Source organism: Pipistrellus kuhlii, unplaced genomic scaffold, assembly GCF_014108245.1.
Source record: "Pipistrellus kuhlii isolate mPipKuh1 unplaced genomic scaffold, mPipKuh1.p scaffold_m20_p_6, whole genome shotgun sequence".
Classification (NCBI taxonomy): domain Eukaryota; kingdom Metazoa; phylum Chordata; class Mammalia; order Chiroptera; family Vespertilionidae; genus Pipistrellus; species Pipistrellus kuhlii.
This window is the reverse complement of record NW_023425562.1, coordinates 77,796,327-77,814,830: the sequence shown is the minus strand read 5'-3', so window position 1 is coordinate 77,814,830 and position 18,504 is coordinate 77,796,327. Positions and strand designations below refer to the sequence as shown.

Sequence of the window (18,504 nt, the reverse complement as noted above, 5' to 3'; positions counted from 1 at the left end):
CCGTGTTTTCTCGCATGTCCTCCAGGGATTCACGCTCTCCCTCAGACTTCTGCTCCTGAGAGCCAGCAGGCGCCTCTGGGAGGCAGAGAGAGGCCTGGGATGGCTCCGTCTGGATAATAGAAAGGGGCCACTCAGCTCCGGCCGGCTGCCTACCGGAATCCCTCAGCAGATAAAAAGAGATTGCAATGAAAGCCCGATTTTAAGAATTTCAAATGAAATTTTCCAATTAAAAAAAACCTAAGCACTAAGGGCCAAACCCCAAGCTGACCACATCATAAATGCCAACCTCTGTTATTGTAGTTTTTCCTACTTCACATCTCTTAACAAAGGTCACTTTTTTGTTTTGTTTTTTAACCACCACCAGGCTATCCAAGCGTGAAGCATTAGACATCTAAACCCTGTAGCCAACTCCACGCGTGCTTGCTTGGCTCCGGGCCCCCAGGCATCCGGGCCACAATAAGTGTTCCTGTGTGTGCCCACAGGGAGGGCCCACCTGGTGGGAGGTCACCAGTGGCCGGTCCCCTTTTCAGCTCTATTTTCTCCTCTTAAACCAATAAACCATGAGTTCTTTTTATTTTATACGTTTAAATCATCACCTGAGGGTATTTTCCCACTGATTTCTAGAGAAAGTGAAAGGGAGAGAGGATGGGGGGTTGGAAGGAGGATCGAGAGAGAGAGAGAGAGAGAGAGAGAGAGAGAGAGAGAGAGAGAAAGAGAGAGAGAGAGATCGACGTGTGAGAGACATATCAATTGGCTCCTTTTTTTTAATATATTTTATTGATTTTTTACAGAGAGGAAGGGAGAGGGTTAGAGAGCTAGAAACATCGATGAGAGAGAAACATCGACCGGCTGCCTCTTGCACACCCCCTACCGGGGATGTGCCCGCAACCAACATACATGCCCTTGACCGGAATCGAACCCGGGACCCCCCAGTCAGCAGACCGACTCTCTACCACTGAGCCAAACCGGTTTCGGCAATTGGCTCCTTCTTAAACCCACCCCTACGCCCCTCCCCAGGGCTGGGGAACCTGCAACCAAGGTCAGTCAGTGCCCTTGACCAGGAATCAAACCCTCGACCCTTCAGTCTGTAGGCCGACACTCTAACCATTGAGCTAAATCAGCCACGGCCATGAGCCTTTTTAAAATGACCTCTGAGAAAACAATCCTTCCTCCAAAGTTCTCAGTATTGTAATACAAGCTGTATGTTTTGTTAAAATATCTCATTAGAACTCTGAGGAGGCAGCTTGCTTTGACTAAGAATACTGGGAGCCTAAATGAGAACCATACCTGATGCTCAGATTTCCGAGGAGAAATTAATTTCATTTCTATTTTTAAAGTGTTTTCAGAGCCCTCAAGTTTGTAGGCTATCCCCTTGGAGTAGCTCCTTGTTTTATGGCTGATACTTAGGAATGTCAGCTGGTAGTGGTGGTGATAATGTACAAACGTTATGAAACAACTGATGTTTACTGAATACCCACCAGCTGCCAGCTGCCGTGTTCCATGTCTTCCGAGAAATATGTCCTGTAAGCCTTCCAGCCACCATTGAAGAAGGCACTGTGATCTCCTGGCTCGCTTTATAGTCATGTGGAGGCACAAAGAGAAGAAGTAACTTGACCAGGTCAGGTGTTTAATAAATGGCGGGTTCAGCGTTAAACCCAGACCCTTCCCATCCACAAGGTAAATTCTTTAACCACGGCCCTGAGCTGCCCCGGAGCCAGTGCTCAGTCCGCGCTGGGCAGCAGGACTGTCTTAGGAGAGAAAACCGGGTCCCCAACACCAAGCGCCTTTCCCGCCCTAAGGAGATCCGTGCCCGTCCCTCCTGGCGTTCGCCTGGTGCCTTTTCATCTTCCCTAAGCTCTTGGACGTTGTTTTCATGGAAAGTGAAACTCTTTGGTACGTTGTCTGTCTGCTCTGCGAGAAAACCCTTTATTGAAACCAGATTCAAGATGGGCTGGCTGGCTTCTCCCCAGCTCCTCCTAGGAAGTGAAGGCTCCGATCGGCTCCTCCGGAAGGAGCATTTTATTCTTCCCAGGATCACGTCGGGAAGGCGCGTAAACTATCCCCATCTTTGCAAGAGAATAAAGCCTGTCACTCCGGTGGGTTTTTATTTTAATTTTTATTGGCTTTAGAGAGAGAGGATAGAGACAGAGAGACACATCAGTGTGTCATTCCACTTACTTATGTATTCGTTGGTTGATTCTTGTATGTGCCCTGACCAGGGTTCAAACCTGCAACCTTGGCATATCAGGACAATGCTCTAATCAACTGAGCCACCTCGCCAGGGCTCCAGTGGATCTCCATCTGCTCACTTACACAGATTGGATGTGTGTGTGTGTGTGTGTGTGTGAGTATGTGTACGTGTAAGTTAACATTTTAAAATGTATTTGTTTTTAATGTTTACCTAAGGTCTCAAATGACTGTCATCTCATTTCCCCAAGTGGATTTTTTTCCTCTTAATTGAGAAGACAAAGTGTTTTTCACTTCTATCCAGCTCCTTAAAACTCACTTCCTCCCATTTCATTCTCCTTACCTTCTTTCCTCCCGTACTCACTGCCTCCTGGGCAGACTTGAGGAGCCTGGAGACTCCATTTCAAAAAGAGAATTGGTTGCCACTAATTGGCTAGTGAAATAGGTACGGACCAAGCCCCGGAAATTCTCTCCAAGTCACTGAGTATGTACATAGTTTAAACTGGCGTAAGTGAGTTGGGGCAGTGGGGAGATTGTTGGCCCTGTAGTGGTTAAGTCCAGTCTTCAGGCACAGCTGGATCCAGGTGTCCAAATGCTATCCTCGGGCCTCTGCTCCCTGGACCTTCTGGCTCTTTGTTCATCTGTGTTAGTGTCACCTGCGGGCAGCCATTCCCAAAAGGGATGGCCAAGGCCGCCCTCTCTGGTGTACTCCCTTCTTGTTTGCCAACCCAAGCACAAAGGGCAAAACTCTGTTCTAATAGGTTCAGCTAAATTCTGTTCTAAAAGGTTCACAAAACTCCCAGGATTTCTTTCATTAGTCTTGCTCAGGTCATGTGCCCACCTGGGAGGTAAGCATTTTAGCGAAGGAAATAGAAGTGCCAGAGAATGGACGTGGGTATGCACTCACCCAATTTGGGGGGCCCAGCTTCGATGTCACGGGATACCCCATGTAAGAAGTCCTGGATCTCACACATTAGCAAAAAGCACTTCACCCATCCCGTGATATCAAGAGCTATGGTTTGCCTCTGTGATAATCGCTAAATGCATTGAAGTCTGGTCTAGATCCCGGGATGTAGGAAATGCATCCTTGATCAAAGCGATTTATTGGCACTTTTTAGAAATCTGTCCACAGGAAATTCTTTTCAGAGCCATTTTCTGTGGCTGTAGCACTCACCACCATTCCTTTGGTTTCTAGCCAGAGAGTGAGGAAGAGAGGAAAAAGGCCGAGAGAAATCAGTTGATGCTCTTGGCATTTTGAAAAGCCCTTCCTTGTTTTGAATCATAGTCGCTCCCTTTTTGCCAGCTGTTTCCTTTTCTCCCGGCATGGACCATCCCTGCAATTCCTTTATATTCACTCTGACACTTCAGCCACTCCCTGGCACCCGACATACTCATCTATCACTTTCCTATTCCCATGCTCCCCCTCCCTCCTGTCCCCCCTGAGAATAACATTGACCATGATGATGAACTCCGGGACCACAGGGAAAGGGCTAAGAAGAGCTAGAAGTTATGGTCAGTGTTCCTGCAGGCGATTCCTTGAGGTCTGAGTTAGTGAGGAAAGCCCGGTGCTTGCCATAGGTCTCCTGTGGGTGTCCTCTGTGCTCCTCAGAGCTTAATGGGAGGCTGCCCTTCTGCTCCAGAACGCAGTGTGCGCGCGCTCGCTCTCTCTCTCTCTCTCTCTCTCTCTCAAATAAATATTTTTTAAAGAAGTAGCTGTCAACAAATTATAAAGCAGAAAGCAATGTTGGCAAAGGCGTGGCAGAAACCTTAAAAATAATCACAGTATCTGTCAACTATCAAGACCCACTATAGCAAAGGCAGTGTACCGGCTCCTAGGCAAGAGTTTCTTCCTTCAAACGTCTCACCAGTCCTGCAAGGGAACTACTGTTATTCCCATTGTACATTCCAAAATTTTAGTGACTAGTCCAAGGTCATACAACTTAGCAGTAGAAATCTTGATCTTCAACTGTGGCTCCAAAATGTGTGGTATATCATACCCTATATAATAAAAGCCTAATATGCAATTCAACCAAACGGTGGAACTACCAGTCGCTATGACGTGCACTGACCACCAGAGGGCAGACACTCAATACAGGAGCTGCCCCAGCCCACAGGCCCCAAGTCGGCCAACGTGGGTGCCAGTAGGGATCCCTCTGATTGCCCCGCTGATCACCCCACAGATTGGTCCTGATCCCCAGTCAGACCTAGGCACCCTACCCACGCACAAATTTTGTGCACCAAGCCTCTAGTTGATTTATACCAGGGACCTAGAGAAGAAGGCAATGGAAGGTCAATGCAGAGATCAAAGCAAAAGAGATGCTGGCAGCAGTGTGCTCCTTGCAGAAGGTGCGGTCCCGGGCAGCTCACCTCATGTGTCTGACCCCACATGCCTGATGCCACGCAGCCTGAGCCTGAGTTGCCTTCTTGTGTGGACATCTGCTCTTCTAGCCTTAAAACAGAAACTTCCTGAGTCTTTGTGTCTGAGATCCTTTAGTGTTCTCAGCAGATTCCCACCCACAACCTCCCTGCCTGTTTCCTCACTCATGTGTCCTGACAACAGCTAGTGTTCCGGGCACAGTTCTACGTGCTCTAAGAATGCTAACACATGTCATCTTCATAACAAAACGCCTCCTTGTACCAGACCACCAGGGCACAGGACAGGTGGGTAACCTGGATTCAAATAGGCACCTGAGCTCAGTGGTTCTCAAATGTGAGTAGCACACCCCCCCTCCCTCCCATACACACACCCGCCCGCCACCAGGGGCAGATGGCAGTGTCTGGAGACATTTTTGGTTGTGACAACTTGGGGAGGCTACCGGCATCTGGTGGGTTGAGGCCAAGGATGCTGCTAAGCACCTTAATGCTCAAGAGGGGCCCCCTAACGAAGGATCCAGCCCAGATGCCAGGAGTCCCAGGGCCGAACAACCTCTTCCAGACGCGGAGCCCAAGTGCCCACCCGCTCCTGCCTCCCAGGGGAAGCGTGAGGGGGTGCGCCTCCGGGTCCCTGCGGAGATGCAGCACCTGGTGTGGACTTTCCAACCACAGTTTCCTCCTGGGGACCTTTTGTCCCTCTCTCCCGAGAGGCGTAGGGTCCGGGGACAGCTGACAGCCACCCTCAGCTCTGCAGGCGATGGCCCTCATGTCCGAGGTGGTGTTTGTGTGTGAGGCGGTGTCCTCCGATGCCCACACTTGCGTTTCCTGGCAAGACTGGGATGAATAACGGCTGTTTGTTTGTGTTTGTGTTTGTTTGTGTTTGCAGTGGATTTGGAGATAAGAGTCCAGGAAGACAGTGTAGCCGCTTCTTCCCCCAAGACAGTGGACACCAGCGCCGTCGCGGCTGCCAGCGGGAAGAATCCCGGGAAGGAGGCCAAACCCGGGGCCCCAGCTGCTAAATCGCATTTTTTCTTGCCTCTCTCTCGGCCTGTACCAGGGCGTGCCGGAGACCGAGGCGAGGATTCATCGGAGCCAGGGCGGCCCGATGTCAGCGTGGCGGGCGGCCTAGGGCACAAAGGCGCGAGTGACAGCATGGCCCTGCGGCCGGCAGCTGCGCAGGGCCCTGGCCCCCATAAAAGCCCCGGCCGGACCCCCGCCGACCACCACGGCCTCGCTGCACCCCGGGGACCCGCGCCTCTGCCACCTGAGTCAGGGGGGGCGGCCCCCGCCAAGCCTAAGGACTCCGGCTTTTTTAACAAACTCTTCAAACTGGACAAGGGACAAGAGAAGGCACCCACTGTCAGCCACCAGGAGGCCGAGGGTGCGGCGCCCGAGGACCAGGCCTTCGACATCCCTGGCTTCCCTGTGCCGGCCCAGGATGTCCCCGCGGAGAGGGTAAGTGCGATGGGACAGTCCGTCCCCTCTGGGTGCGAGCTCCTCGGGGGCCGCGCTGGGCAGGACGGTGGCAGATAGATGCCTCTGCAGGCGCCCAGGGCCTGGCAGGTATGGGGTCCTGGCCCCCAGGACAAACAGCACATTGTGGGGTGCCTCCCGGGCCTGAGCAGGAGCATCTGTTTGCAGACAGTCCCAGCTGGGGTATCTGTTTCGTGTACAAGCCGGCGGAGGTGAGTTACATGCAGATGAATCCCTCCTTCCATTTATCAAAGGGGAAGCAAGACAGGTTGATGTGGGATCCATGGCAGCCAGAGGGAAAGGCGTTAGCAGAATAAAAATGGTTCCTAAAGACTTAACTACCCTCCAGGCTCGGCGACCTATTCCCTGGAACTTTTCACTTTTCACTTTTCAGAGCCCGGATTGGTCTTTCCCTGCCTCTTCCAGTGAAGGGTGGGTTTATGTAAAGAGCTTTTACCAATAAGGGCTGACTCTTCATGTACTACTTATTTTCCAACAACCTGGAGCAATACCATTGTAAAAAACTAGATTATTCTTTAAAGGAGGTATCTAGAACTCATTTTTGTTTCTTGACACTTTTTTGGCCTGTACAAAGAAAGGCGCGGGTCATTTTGATCTTAAGAAGAGCATGAGCTTTGAACCATGAAAATATTTGGTTTGTGTTCAGGGCAGAGAAAAGAGACCCTTGAATGAAGAAGGAACTAAAAATGAATACATGGTCTTTCAAGAGATTTGTTTCCTTCTTTAAGGGACTTTTAAATGGCAGTATTTTTTTTTTTTTCCAGACTTTAGGGTTAAATCAAGTGCCTCTAGTTGAGGTTAGAACCAGGAAAGAATTAGCTGGGCTGAGTTATTGATTCTATGCTCATGTGTCAAAGACAAATGAGTATTTGGTCATGTGTATTTGTCTTAATAACAGCTCACTACACAGCCACGCTGCAGATGCTGACGCTGGCGCCACTTGTTGAGCACCTACAGCGTGCCAGCCCCTGTCCTGGACACGGTACACAGCTGGTGTGCATTCTCTGCAGTTTCAGGCACCTAGGGGAGTGTGAAGAGTTACATTATAAATACTTAACAGCAGCTGAAAATTCCGAATTGTTAAAACTGGGAAAAGATCGTTGGGCTGTCAGTTGTTAGTTTCTGACTATCAGTATTCTTGCTGTTCCTGTAAAAGTTGAGTCCAAGAAATACAATATTCAAATTTTCCTTCAAAAGTTTAGAACAGCCCTGGCTGGTTTGGCTCAGTGGATAGAGCATCGGCCTGCAGACTAAAAGGTCCTGGGTTTGGTTCCAGTCAAGGGCATATGCCTGGGTTGCAGGCTCAGTCCCCAGTGGGGAGCATGCAGGAGGCAGGTGATCAATGATTCTCTCTCATCATTGATGTTTCTTTTTCTCTATCCCTCTCCCTTCTTCTCTAAATCAAAAATATGTTTGTTTTTTTAAGTTTAGAATGATTGCCCTTCAATTGCCCTCTTTCCCAAATGCACCAATCCGAGAGCTTGCTTTCTATCTAATTCAAAGTCAGTCTTTCCATGCATCCAGGCACCAAATCTTTGCTGAGTGTGCCACAGTGAGGCACAGGTGAGGCCTGGCCACATGGTGGGCAGGACAGAGCGCTCCTGTCCTCAGAGAGTGTGCAGTCCAGCAGGGGAGAGGATAAAAGCCCCACAGGTGTCATACGAGGTGTCAAGTGTCTGCTGGGGGAGGCAGTGGGCAGGGGTTGGAGAAAGAAAACTAGCCTTGCGGCCCACAGAACAGTCCCTCGATATATAACCCTCTTGCAGAACAGAGCTCATCTCAGGTATATAAACCGGTCATCGGAATTCATGAATATCTGAGAAGCTATGAACTACTTCACTCGGAGTGTGGACACTGATGGAGCTCACGCTCTTGGTCATGGGCTCCAAAGCCCATCCTGAGCGTGTGACCCACTGCATAGTCACTGTTGTGTTCTCAGAGGCATCAGAGCCAGCCATTGCCTGCCTTAGGGAAAGGCTGAGCTACTGGCGGGAGACCCCCTTTGGGACAGGTGTCGAGTGCCTCCTCCTAATTCCAATCTTAAGGAAGTAAACCAGGTCAGCATCTGATTGCCACGCTTCACACACACACACATACGCACGCACGCACGTGTGCACATGCACACACACACACACACACACACACACACACACACACGCACTTCCCCATAAAACCCAGCACACCCAACCCATTCCTATTTCAAGAACAGTGCAGAAGTCTCCACGCTGTGCTTTCTCAGCTTTCCTTCTCATTGAAGACTCTGATGGGGAGCACCTCAGTTTGAGTGGGATGACTTTCAAAATGACTTCGGAGTCAGAAGAGGGGCGTGTGTAGGGAGCGTGGCCGGTATCTGATAAAGTCAGGCCCGAGAGATGCTCTGAAGGTACGGTGACCTCTCAGGAGGCCCCTCGTCGTAACTTCTCTCCCTCTCTGAGTGAGTCCGCACCCTTAGATGAACAAAATGTGCATCTGTTTTTGTGACACTGCCAACCTCCAGTCTTTGCTGGTGGTGCCTTAGAATCGGATGCCACTCTGTACTCTGCATATAAAACACAGACATGTTGTGAACTAGCCATTCAGTGTTCTCCTTCAGTCTGTAAACTTGGGGATATGTAAATACAGAGGCCTGCAAAGATCTTTCACACACAAAAAGCAGCCTTCTGATTGCTCAGGTTTCTCACTTGGTCGCCGGTGGCACAGTGTGTCTCTGGAGCCACACACACACACACACACACACACACACACCAATTGTTCTAGAAGGGTCATGAGAGAGCCCAGCCCTGAGAGTAGCAGGAAGAAAACTCCTGGATCAATGGCCTTTGGGGAGTAGCACTTATGCATAAATGGCCGTCAGTGTATTGATTCAGAGCCCACACAGTGAATGATGCCTCAAGCTCAGCCATGTGGCTCTCCCTCCCCTCCCGCACGTGAGACAGGAGGTGTGCCCAGCCCCTCACCCCTAGCCCCTAGCCCCTCACCCCTTGCCAGATTGGAATTCCAGCCACAAACCCACCGAGCTGTGAATTGGGAGAAAGATGCCACCATTTGATTCTGTGGGGGAACACAAATCTTCTGTTTCCAGTTCGACAGTCTGATTTTTGTGCCTCATAAAACTACATTCAGGGCAAAGCAGCATTCAAACAAGGCCAGGATTCATGAACAAACGCAGCATTTACCACGCAGGCCAAGAAAAGATAAATTCTATGCCTGGAAGGTTTCGCTACATTGGGATTCCCACGAGCCAGCGTGTGGGCAAGGATAAGACTTTCTTTTTTTAATTTTCCTCTCCTCTCAACCACTGAACCAGCACTACGCATTGCAGATTCATCACACACACAAAATGACAATTTGACCTTTACTGGTTAAAACACACACACACACACACACACACACACACACACACGCGCACACACACACAGCTTCTGTTGTCAGCCAGGCTTCCAGGAGTGTCTTAGTGTCGGGGGCAGGAGGAGGTCCCTCAAAAGTGTTGTCAAGCACAGATGCGTGAGATGGAAACAGGACTATTCCTTTTCTTTGCAATGTTTAATTGAATTCGGCACGTGTTATTTAAACACCACACTTGTGTAAGGCATTTAAGAGATGAATCACCTTCCTAGCTCTTCATTGAGCATACAGTTCCGTAAGAGGCACCGTTTTTGAAAGGAGAATTATGATACCTGCATTGACCCGCAAGTTCTTGCTGATATGAAGGAAGATCCTCAGTGGTCTGGCTTCCTCCTCCGCCGCCTTTCTGTCTTGAAGCACTCCTTCCAGGTTTTGTCCTCCCAGAAAGTGCTCTTGTCAAACTGCCGCCATGTGGCACCTCCCAGGCTCAGGGCAGCTGCCAGCTCAGGTGTGCCTCGTCCTTGCCCTTCTGGACCTGCCGCTCACACCTGACACATAGGCCCCTCCTGAAGCAGCATCCGCACATGCCGCTGTCCTTTATCTCTGTCCTCTTACCTTGGCATCCCCCAGAGTTCAGCTCTTAGCTGTCTTCTCTCACTACCCTCTCTTCCTTACAAATCACCCCCGGGTCCCAAGGATTTAAATATCAGTGTCTGCTGACGAGTCCGACATTTCTATCTCCAGCCCGGATCTGCCCCTGAAATCCAGGCTGCTCTCTGCAGCTGCCTCTTCCAGGTGAATGCTCACTGCATCTCCATGGGAACGCTCACCGAGCATCTCAGTCTCCGTATGTCCACAGCCACAGAGTGCCTACACGCTCAATGCACAGGCTTCCTTACCTCAGTGAACGGTGACTCCATCCTGCCGCTATCATTTAGGATTAGAATTATAGAATCAGTATCTTTAGTAATCAAATAGAAGCATTGCAGTCAAGGAGCCTAGTTTCAACTCTGCCTCAGTCGCCTGCTGGCTGTGTGACCTTGTGCATGTTACTTAACCTCTCTGAGCCTCAGTTTCCTCATTTGTAAAATGGGGATAATAATACTATCCAGCATGTGCTCACATGATTTACACTTGTGGAAATTAAATGTCATGTGAAATACTAAACATAGAGATATTGCATTTTGAAGGAAAAGAAAACGTAGCTATTATTAGGATATTGGTTTTTCTCCCTGCCTGTCACTCCACATGTTAGTCTTTGTATTCCTCCTTTCCATAGTCCTCAACCAAACCCCAGAGGTAGCACAGTTGAATCTAATTTGAAAGACATAAGTCCAAATGTAGGTTTTAAAAAGTGAAGGAGTGGGAAATTATTTTTAGGAACAATAGAATGTAAATGCCCATACCCATTATACCTGGTTTCTTAGTCTGATGTTTAAGGGTGTCAACACCCTTCCCTCTAGTCCACATGTGTCAAACACAAGGCCCGCGGGCCAAATCCGTCCCGCCAGGCCTTGCAATGTGGCCCGCACCGCGCTGTCATCACTGCACTCCGCTGCGTTTCCATCACAATGACAGTTTATGACTGTTCAGTAAACCATTCGGCCCGCGATTTAGGCTGGAATTTAGATTTTGGCCCCTTCTCTGATTGAGTTCGACACCCCTACTCTAGTCCCTTAAACTTCCCACTATTCCCTTAAACTTCCCCAATCAGTATGGCTGGCCTTGACCTTGGCCGATGTCACTGCTTCCCAGTTTTCTCTGCCAGTGTTTCTTTTTCTCTCTGCTTATCAAAAATTTACTTCACCTTCAACCCAAGTTCTGAAACTGACCAGATGTCCCCCACCCCCCCTCCTGAGGGGCCTCTGGCAGCAGAACCCCTCTGACGTGTTTCTCATGCTCTGTCCTAAGTTAAATTCTGTGATAAAGTCATTTAGAAGGAATCATCTCATTAAAACACCAAACTCCCCAGGGAGTGTCTGTGTTTTCAGCATTTATGGAGATATAGAAATCAAAGCCTGAGGGAAACCAACTCACTTATTCCAAGTTTCACAGCTAAAGGAGAATTGGCCAACCCATACTTACCATGTTCCACGTTATGTTTTTACCAATTCTAGTGTTTGAAACATATGCAGTAAGGTTGCAAAATGGCAGAATGGAATACTGTTACTTTGAGGGAGTGCTATTCAAAAATGTTAGTAAATAGGAAATCATAAATACCAAGTTAATCTCAAATTAAAAATAATAATTTAAAAAAGAATCACTTGAGTCCAACTTTAGAAGGCCAAGTGAATTATAATCTGTGTGTTTTGGTTTGGTTTGGTTTGGTTTGGTTTGGTTTGGTTTGGTTTGTTTAACTCAGGGCCCCAAGGCCAGGCCATCGAGGCTTAGTTAGTGAGTCGTAAGCACCCAGAGGCAGGGTGCTGGAGTGGCTCAGGGTTGTCACTGCCCCGGGCCCAGCCCCTCTTCTTCAGTGTCCTCCGTGGACTGGCAAGACTCACAGGGTCAGCCCTGTGGTTTCAGATGGCGGCCTTGTTGCAAGTTGTCATCGTTACAATGTCCTATCAAATGAAAGGGGTTTCCTTAGACTTACCCAGGGGCGACACTGAGTCACATGTCTATATTTAGAAAGGAGGCTTGGGAAATTCCTCCAGCGGAAAGCAGATTCTTTCCTAGCCGGCTAGCTTGCAGACTGAAGTGTCCCGGGTTTGATTCCAGTCAAGGGCACATATCAGTTGTGGTTTGATCCCCGGTCCTGGTCAGGGTACATGCGGGAGGCAGCCAATCGGTGTGTCTCTCTAACATTGCTGTTTCTCTTTGTCTCTCCCCCTCCCTTCCATTCTCTCTAAAAATCAGTGGAATAATATCCTCATGTGAGGATTAACCAAAGAAAAAGAAAAGGAAGGGAAGGGAAGGGAAGGGAAGGGAAGGGAAGGGAAGGGAAGGGAAGGGAAGGGAAGGGAAGGGAAGGGAAGGGAAGGGAAGGGAAGGGAAGGGAAGGGAAGGCAGGGCAGGGCAGGGCAGGGCAGGGCAGGGCAGGGCAGGGCAGGGCAAGGCAAGGCAAGGCAAGGCAAGGCAAGGCAAGGCAGGATCTGCTGGTAAAGATGATGTACCACAGATAGAAGAAGATACATTTTTTCCTACCCAACTTTCTATCAGGAAGTCATGAAGTGTGTGGAACTACAGAGCTGCTGCAGCATCGTTTATTAAATGCACTATTGCACTCACTTTCACCTTGACTCTGATCCACAGTAAGAATAGATTTCACATCTTGACCATAGACACATGTGCATATGTGAAACAAACATGCACATACATCATAACACAAAATGATGCTGTTCGTACAGCGCTAACAGAGGCTGCTATTTTCTTTTTCATTTTGCCCGATGTCAGTTTTGAACCACTAAATTAGTTCCTAATCCACTGAGTCGCAATCTAAAGTTTGCAAAACCCTATTCCACCGTAATTGCCTTCTTTTCAGACATGGAGTCAGTGGTCTTGCTGCCTGGCTGTTTCCTGTGCACCTGGGTACGCCCAAGCCCAGCACTCACAGCAGGCGTCACGTGTCCCAGCTGCCTGACTAGGCTGAGGATGACACTCTTACCACTTTCCAGTGGGTGCTTGAATATATTATTGCAATCCCATTGTCAGCTCTGCCTAACGCTCCTTTCAGTAGGACATGGTTTCAAGATATATGTCTGACATAAATGCAGGAGCTGTGAAATTCCTTAGGTAAACTAGGTAAAATCATATACGTGTACCATTTATTTGGTATTTTCAACTCAGACTTTAACCTGCCGTGGTGTTCATCATAACTGAAATATAAAGTGATAGGTATGGTGCAGAGTTTGCAAATTAAGTTGTGAATTAACTGTCCCTTTCCTGTTATCCAGTTTGATTCACTCTCACCACGGTTAGAACAAAGCCCTAAGGCAATAGTCGGCAAACTCATTAATCGCCAGAGCCAAATATCAACAGTACAACGATTGAAATTTCTTTTGAGAGCCAAATTTTTTAAACTTAAACTTCTTCTAATGCCACTTCTTCAAAACAGACTCACCCAGGCTGTGGTATTTTGTGGAAGAGCCACACTCAAGGGGCCAAAGAGCCGCATGTGGCTCTTGAGCCAGTTTGCCAACCACACCCCTAAGGTATTGAGAGGCTACTAACTCACAGAGAGGTGAAGTCAGTGGCATAGAAGCACACAGCTAGAAAGCCTACATGCATAGCCTCTGTGCCTGGAAGTTCAACAAGAGGGAACACTTTGAACCTTTTGAGACATCTACTATATGTATAAAATTTCTGGAGACACGAGTCCAATAAAATTGACCTAGAACTAGGACTCCACCATCAAATAATTTTGGAAAATACTATTTGCTTTATACTATTGGTTCATAATGGGCACTGGTCTACTAAAGGCTCTGAGAAGTCCTGCAGCAAGCACTTCACTTTGTTTAGCTGAGTGTTTCTTAAACTCAAATGTCCGTGTAACTATTAGTTGTCTAGTCTGCCGGGCACGTCTTTCAAGGAACAGTTCTAAGAAATGCTGTTAGGCACGGAGACCAACGTTGGGAAATGGTATTATTTGACTTCTAGTGTGTTAAACAATATTTTAATTAATTGATAATGTTTTAATGGACACTATTTTTAAATTAGGAGATCTCAATACAATTCCACATTTCAGACATTTCTGGGAAACGAGAAATTCTGTGGGATGTGAGTTGTGACTCTTCCTTGAGATGGGGTATTCGCTCGCCTGTCACCCACCCCTCCATGGATTCCCAGTGGGGCAGTCAGGGGCAGTGTACTTTACTGCAACACTACCTTGTCATTGTCTGTGGCAGTGGTCGGCAAACTGTGGTTCGTGAACCACATGCGGCTCTTTGGCCCCTTGAGTGTGGCTCTTCCACAAAATACCATGGCCTGGGCAAGTCTATTTTAAAGAAGTGGCATTAGAAGTTTAAGTTTAAAAAATTTGGCTCTCAAAAGAAATTTCAATCATTGTACTGTTGATATTTGGCTCTGTTAACTAATGAGTTTGCCAACCACTGGTCTGTGGTAAAGTTGAGAGTAAATTAAAATATTTACTTCCTTCACAGCACTTATCACAATTTGAAGCCACTTGAGGTGACCATCTGGTTAATAAACTGAAAATCCAGCCCAGAGTCCATCCGTTGACAGGTGTCAAACAATAAATAGGAGACATGAATAACTTTATTTATTCATTCAACAAACATCTGAGTGCTTTCTCTGAGCCAGGAATGGTGTTAGGTTCTGGGGTGATAGAACCACATACCTCAGGGGAGATTTTTTCCTATAAACAAGAAAATTATCAAACAAAACAAATTGTTCCTGTGTGTGAAAGGGGCTATAAATGAAGTAATAGAGTTTTGGGGTAGAAAGCCCCGGATGAACAGGCTGTTCTCACACACACTTCTGTGAAAGAGAGACTAAGGCACCACTTGGCTATTGCCGCCAAGTAGCTCTGTTTGCCTGTCTCCTTAGGTTTTTATTGTCACAACAGCTTGAACTAAAATTAAATTCTAGATACAATCAGCAGTGTAGGTATCCTTGAGAGAGCACATGCTTCTACAAGGTCAGGTTTAGACTAAACATACAGATTCTGGCAAAACACCCAGGGATCAGGTTTGTTTGGAAAAGTCAAGGCAGGCCTTCTGCCATTGGCAAGGTCCCCTCAGAGGCCCCGACCTTTCAGAGAATCCTCCTTACAGACCTTCCAACCACGTCCCATGCTTCTCCACAAGAAAGCGGGAGGCTGATCAGTAACATTGGGTGAGGGAGGAGGGTGGTCTAATCAAGAAATTCAGGGGAAAGGATGTGATTTTTCCTCTTTTCTGCACAATGCCAAGCCATTCTTAGAAAGTCCGCCAGCTAATTCTGCCAGCATTCACCAGTTCTCCCACTACAGGAAAGTGTCCATTACACAGATGGCAAGCAGGTTCTAGGCTTTGGGTTATTAGCTTTTGCATTTCCAAGTCACGTTTTAACGGATATTTTTCCTCTAAGAAATATGAAATGAACCTGTTAGAATGAATCATAGAACAGAAGAAGCTTCCACGAATCTCTTTGCCCAACATGACTTCCCTGGGGACCACTGTCCACCCACTCTATGCCCACAGCAAATGTGCGTTTTTGTTCCATCCCACCCACAGTGGACTTAAAAGAGTGTGCCAACTCACGTGTCTTTAGGAATGTCCCCAAAGTAATGACTGCCTCAAAAAAGAAAAGAAACAAGAAAGGAATATATTATTGCATAGTTCTCTGCCCATATTTCACTTGCCATTGGAAATCAAGTGGACAAATTCATGACCTCCTCCAGTGGAGGAGTTGTGGGAAAGCCTTGTTTATAGGGAGCAAGCATGAATTGCTTTCTTTGGCCGATTTTTCCCACTGTCCATCTATGACTATGATGAGCAACTGGTTGGTTTAATCTCAGGAGAGTGTCCCTGCCTCAGATGAATGAGGCCCCTCCATGAAGGTGCTGGGTGCTAGATCCAATGTGTAGTATCCTGAGGGTGCGTCTACAGAGCATTGTAACACGTGTTGATCTGATGATGTGCAATAAAAAGCACCTTACTGGGTAACTGGTTCGGCCTAGCTCGATTCCGTTAGTGTAAGATAAAATGAACACTACTGCCTCTCTTCTCCCAAAGAGAGAAGGGGTAATGGGTAAGGAGCAGATTTAGATCAGTGTCATTGCAGCTTAGATTCCTTCATGGAAAACATTTCAGAAGGAAACAAATCTACCTTTTATGTTTTGATATTTTATGTTCTTTTTATTGCCCTCTTAAATCTCCAATAACTTTTTGTTGTTGTTGTTAATCCTCACCTGAGGATATTTTTCCCCATTTCTTCTTAGAGACAGTGAAAGGGAGGAAGAAATGGGGAGAGAAAGGAGAGAGAGACACACATAATATAATTGGTTGCCTTCTGCCTGAGCCCTGATTAGGGTTGGGAATCAAACCTGCAATTCAAGTACCTGCCCTTGACCGGGAATTAGACCCTGATGCTCAGGCCAATGCTTTAACCACTTAGCACACTGGCCAGGGCAGAAATCACCAGTAACCCTTAATCATCTACCTGGACTGCTGGGAGGCTTGTTTGAACCATGGCATTTGGGCAGTCCCCAGTTTTAAAGTCCTAAAACATACATGCTTTCTCAATGAGCCATTTGACAATGAGGGACTTATTGAGAAAAGGAGAAATTTTCATGCACAAGATTTTTTTTTTTTTTTTTTTTTTTTTTAGTCCCAGCATTACAAGAGAAAAGCTGGAAAGATTCAAAAGTTTCAATAGGTCGGCTTTTATAATTACGGTACCACCCTCCCACTGGACATCAGAAACAGGATGACATAGAATTGTGGGCATGTGAGGACAGTCATAATATCATGTTAATCAGGAAGGGCGAACTCCACAATAGCATATACAGAAGGATCCCTTTGGGGGAAGTGGTGCCCGCCGGTCCACGTTTCATCCTTCCACCCAAAGGAGTGGAGAGTAAAAACTTGAAAATTGTTAGTAGTCATTTCTTTCAGTGTGGGGATAAAGGGAGAATTTTATATTTTCCCTCTTTGTTCACCTATATTTTCTTTTTTAGAAAAGGAGAAAGCACTGCTTACGGCCTAGCTTTAGCTAATTAAAAACAAAACACTACAACTAGATAACTTCCTGATTTCTCCACTAGGCTGCGCTGTGAGGCTTGAGGCATCTCGAGTTCAGTAGAAGTGGCAACAGCAGCTCCTAAAGGGCTGCTGCAATGTGATTTTTTGCTTACAATCATTCCTACACTGTGCAGCCCTGAGCCTGCATGGCAAGTCCTTGCTCAGAAATCACGCTGACTTTTAAAGATACACTGAGAGTTCGAGGGCAGTCACCCCCCAGTAGGAGACAGGAAGGAGAGATTTTGTAGTTGATGGGCAGTTGGGGGACCCCTCTCATAACTGGCATTTCTTATGGTGGTGCTATTTGCGTTCATTCCCCTCTTTTACCACAGGGTTGAAAGATGGGGATACAGTTTTATCCTTTGATGCAAATGGGACAAGGATAGTGGGGGAAATAAAAATACAAAATTAGCTACAGTGATAGACCCTCCTTGGGTGAGTTTCAGATTTGTAGTAAAACAAAGTAAAATAATAATATGAATTATTTAATTAATACCAGTCTGTTTAGGGAATTGTGATGTTCCACAAAACATTTTTTAGTAGGCTTTAGGATTGGAGTGAGTTCCTGCTTGTTTATTAATTTGCTTTCTTTTCAAGGCAAATTGGAAGAAGTAAATTCCACCTTCAAGAATGAGCCCAATGCCATTTTTCTCCCTGGATCTGGCAAAGGCTCTAGGCAGGTGACGGTGCTCTCAGTGATGGCCTGGAGACCACCGTTGCCTAGCAAATCCTGCCCCTTGTGCTGTGGGGGCATCCAAGTAGGAGAGGAAACAGGGCTTTTCCTTTTCTTTTAGGCAGCATGTGGCTCAAATTTCTAACAGATGGAGAGGCGCGGAGTAGTGGGTTCTGTACCACTCAGCACGTCTCAGACAAATTTCCCTGTGTTAACCGGCACGTTAGGCCCTGACTCTTGGTACAGAGGTACAACATGAAACGGGTGAGGTTCAATCAATGGGGAACTGTAGACGTTTATCACAAAATGTTCCTGATTAGGCGTTTTTTAGCCTTGATCGTCCTGCCTTCACTTACACTTTCGCTTTGACACTGTCAACTTAGCTTAAAGGAGCCTGAAATACATTGACAATTTGCGGATGAAAGAAGGCCCCCAAAGTCCCTTATGGGTTTGATTACAGACAATCAGGTTATGACACAGCGGCATTATTTTTCAACATGACAGATTGTGATCACTTAACCAGTGTTCCTGTCTGATTGCTCTTTGAAGCCAACAGTAGGGGGGGATGGGGGGGAACGCAGGCTTCAGCCACACAATGCAGCACAAGCTGACACCAGGAACACCTGTTGGCTTCGAAGAAGTTTCCAGACGTTGCCTGGAGAGCATGTGTGCCTCTGCCTAAGATTGCTGTCTGCTGAGGATGATCCAGAGGCCTGATGAGAAGAGCAAAACCATGTTGTCAGTTAAGGA

At 47.3% G+C, this 18,504-nt stretch overlaps 1 protein-coding gene across 8 annotated transcripts in view; it reads left to right on the top strand.

Moving 5' to 3' along the window:
- BCAS1 (brain enriched myelin associated protein 1) overlaps positions 1–18,504 on the top strand; it is a 76,883-nt gene that overhangs the window by 13,954 nt on the left and 44,425 nt on the right. For all 8 annotated transcript variants that reach the window (XM_045574440.1, XM_045574441.1, XM_045574438.1 and 5 more), the window contains exon 4: positions 5,447–6,015. In XM_045574440.1, the coding sequence (XP_045430396.1) occupies positions 5,447–6,015 (569 nt within the window). The remainder of the gene's footprint in view (positions 1–5,446; positions 6,016–18,504) is intronic.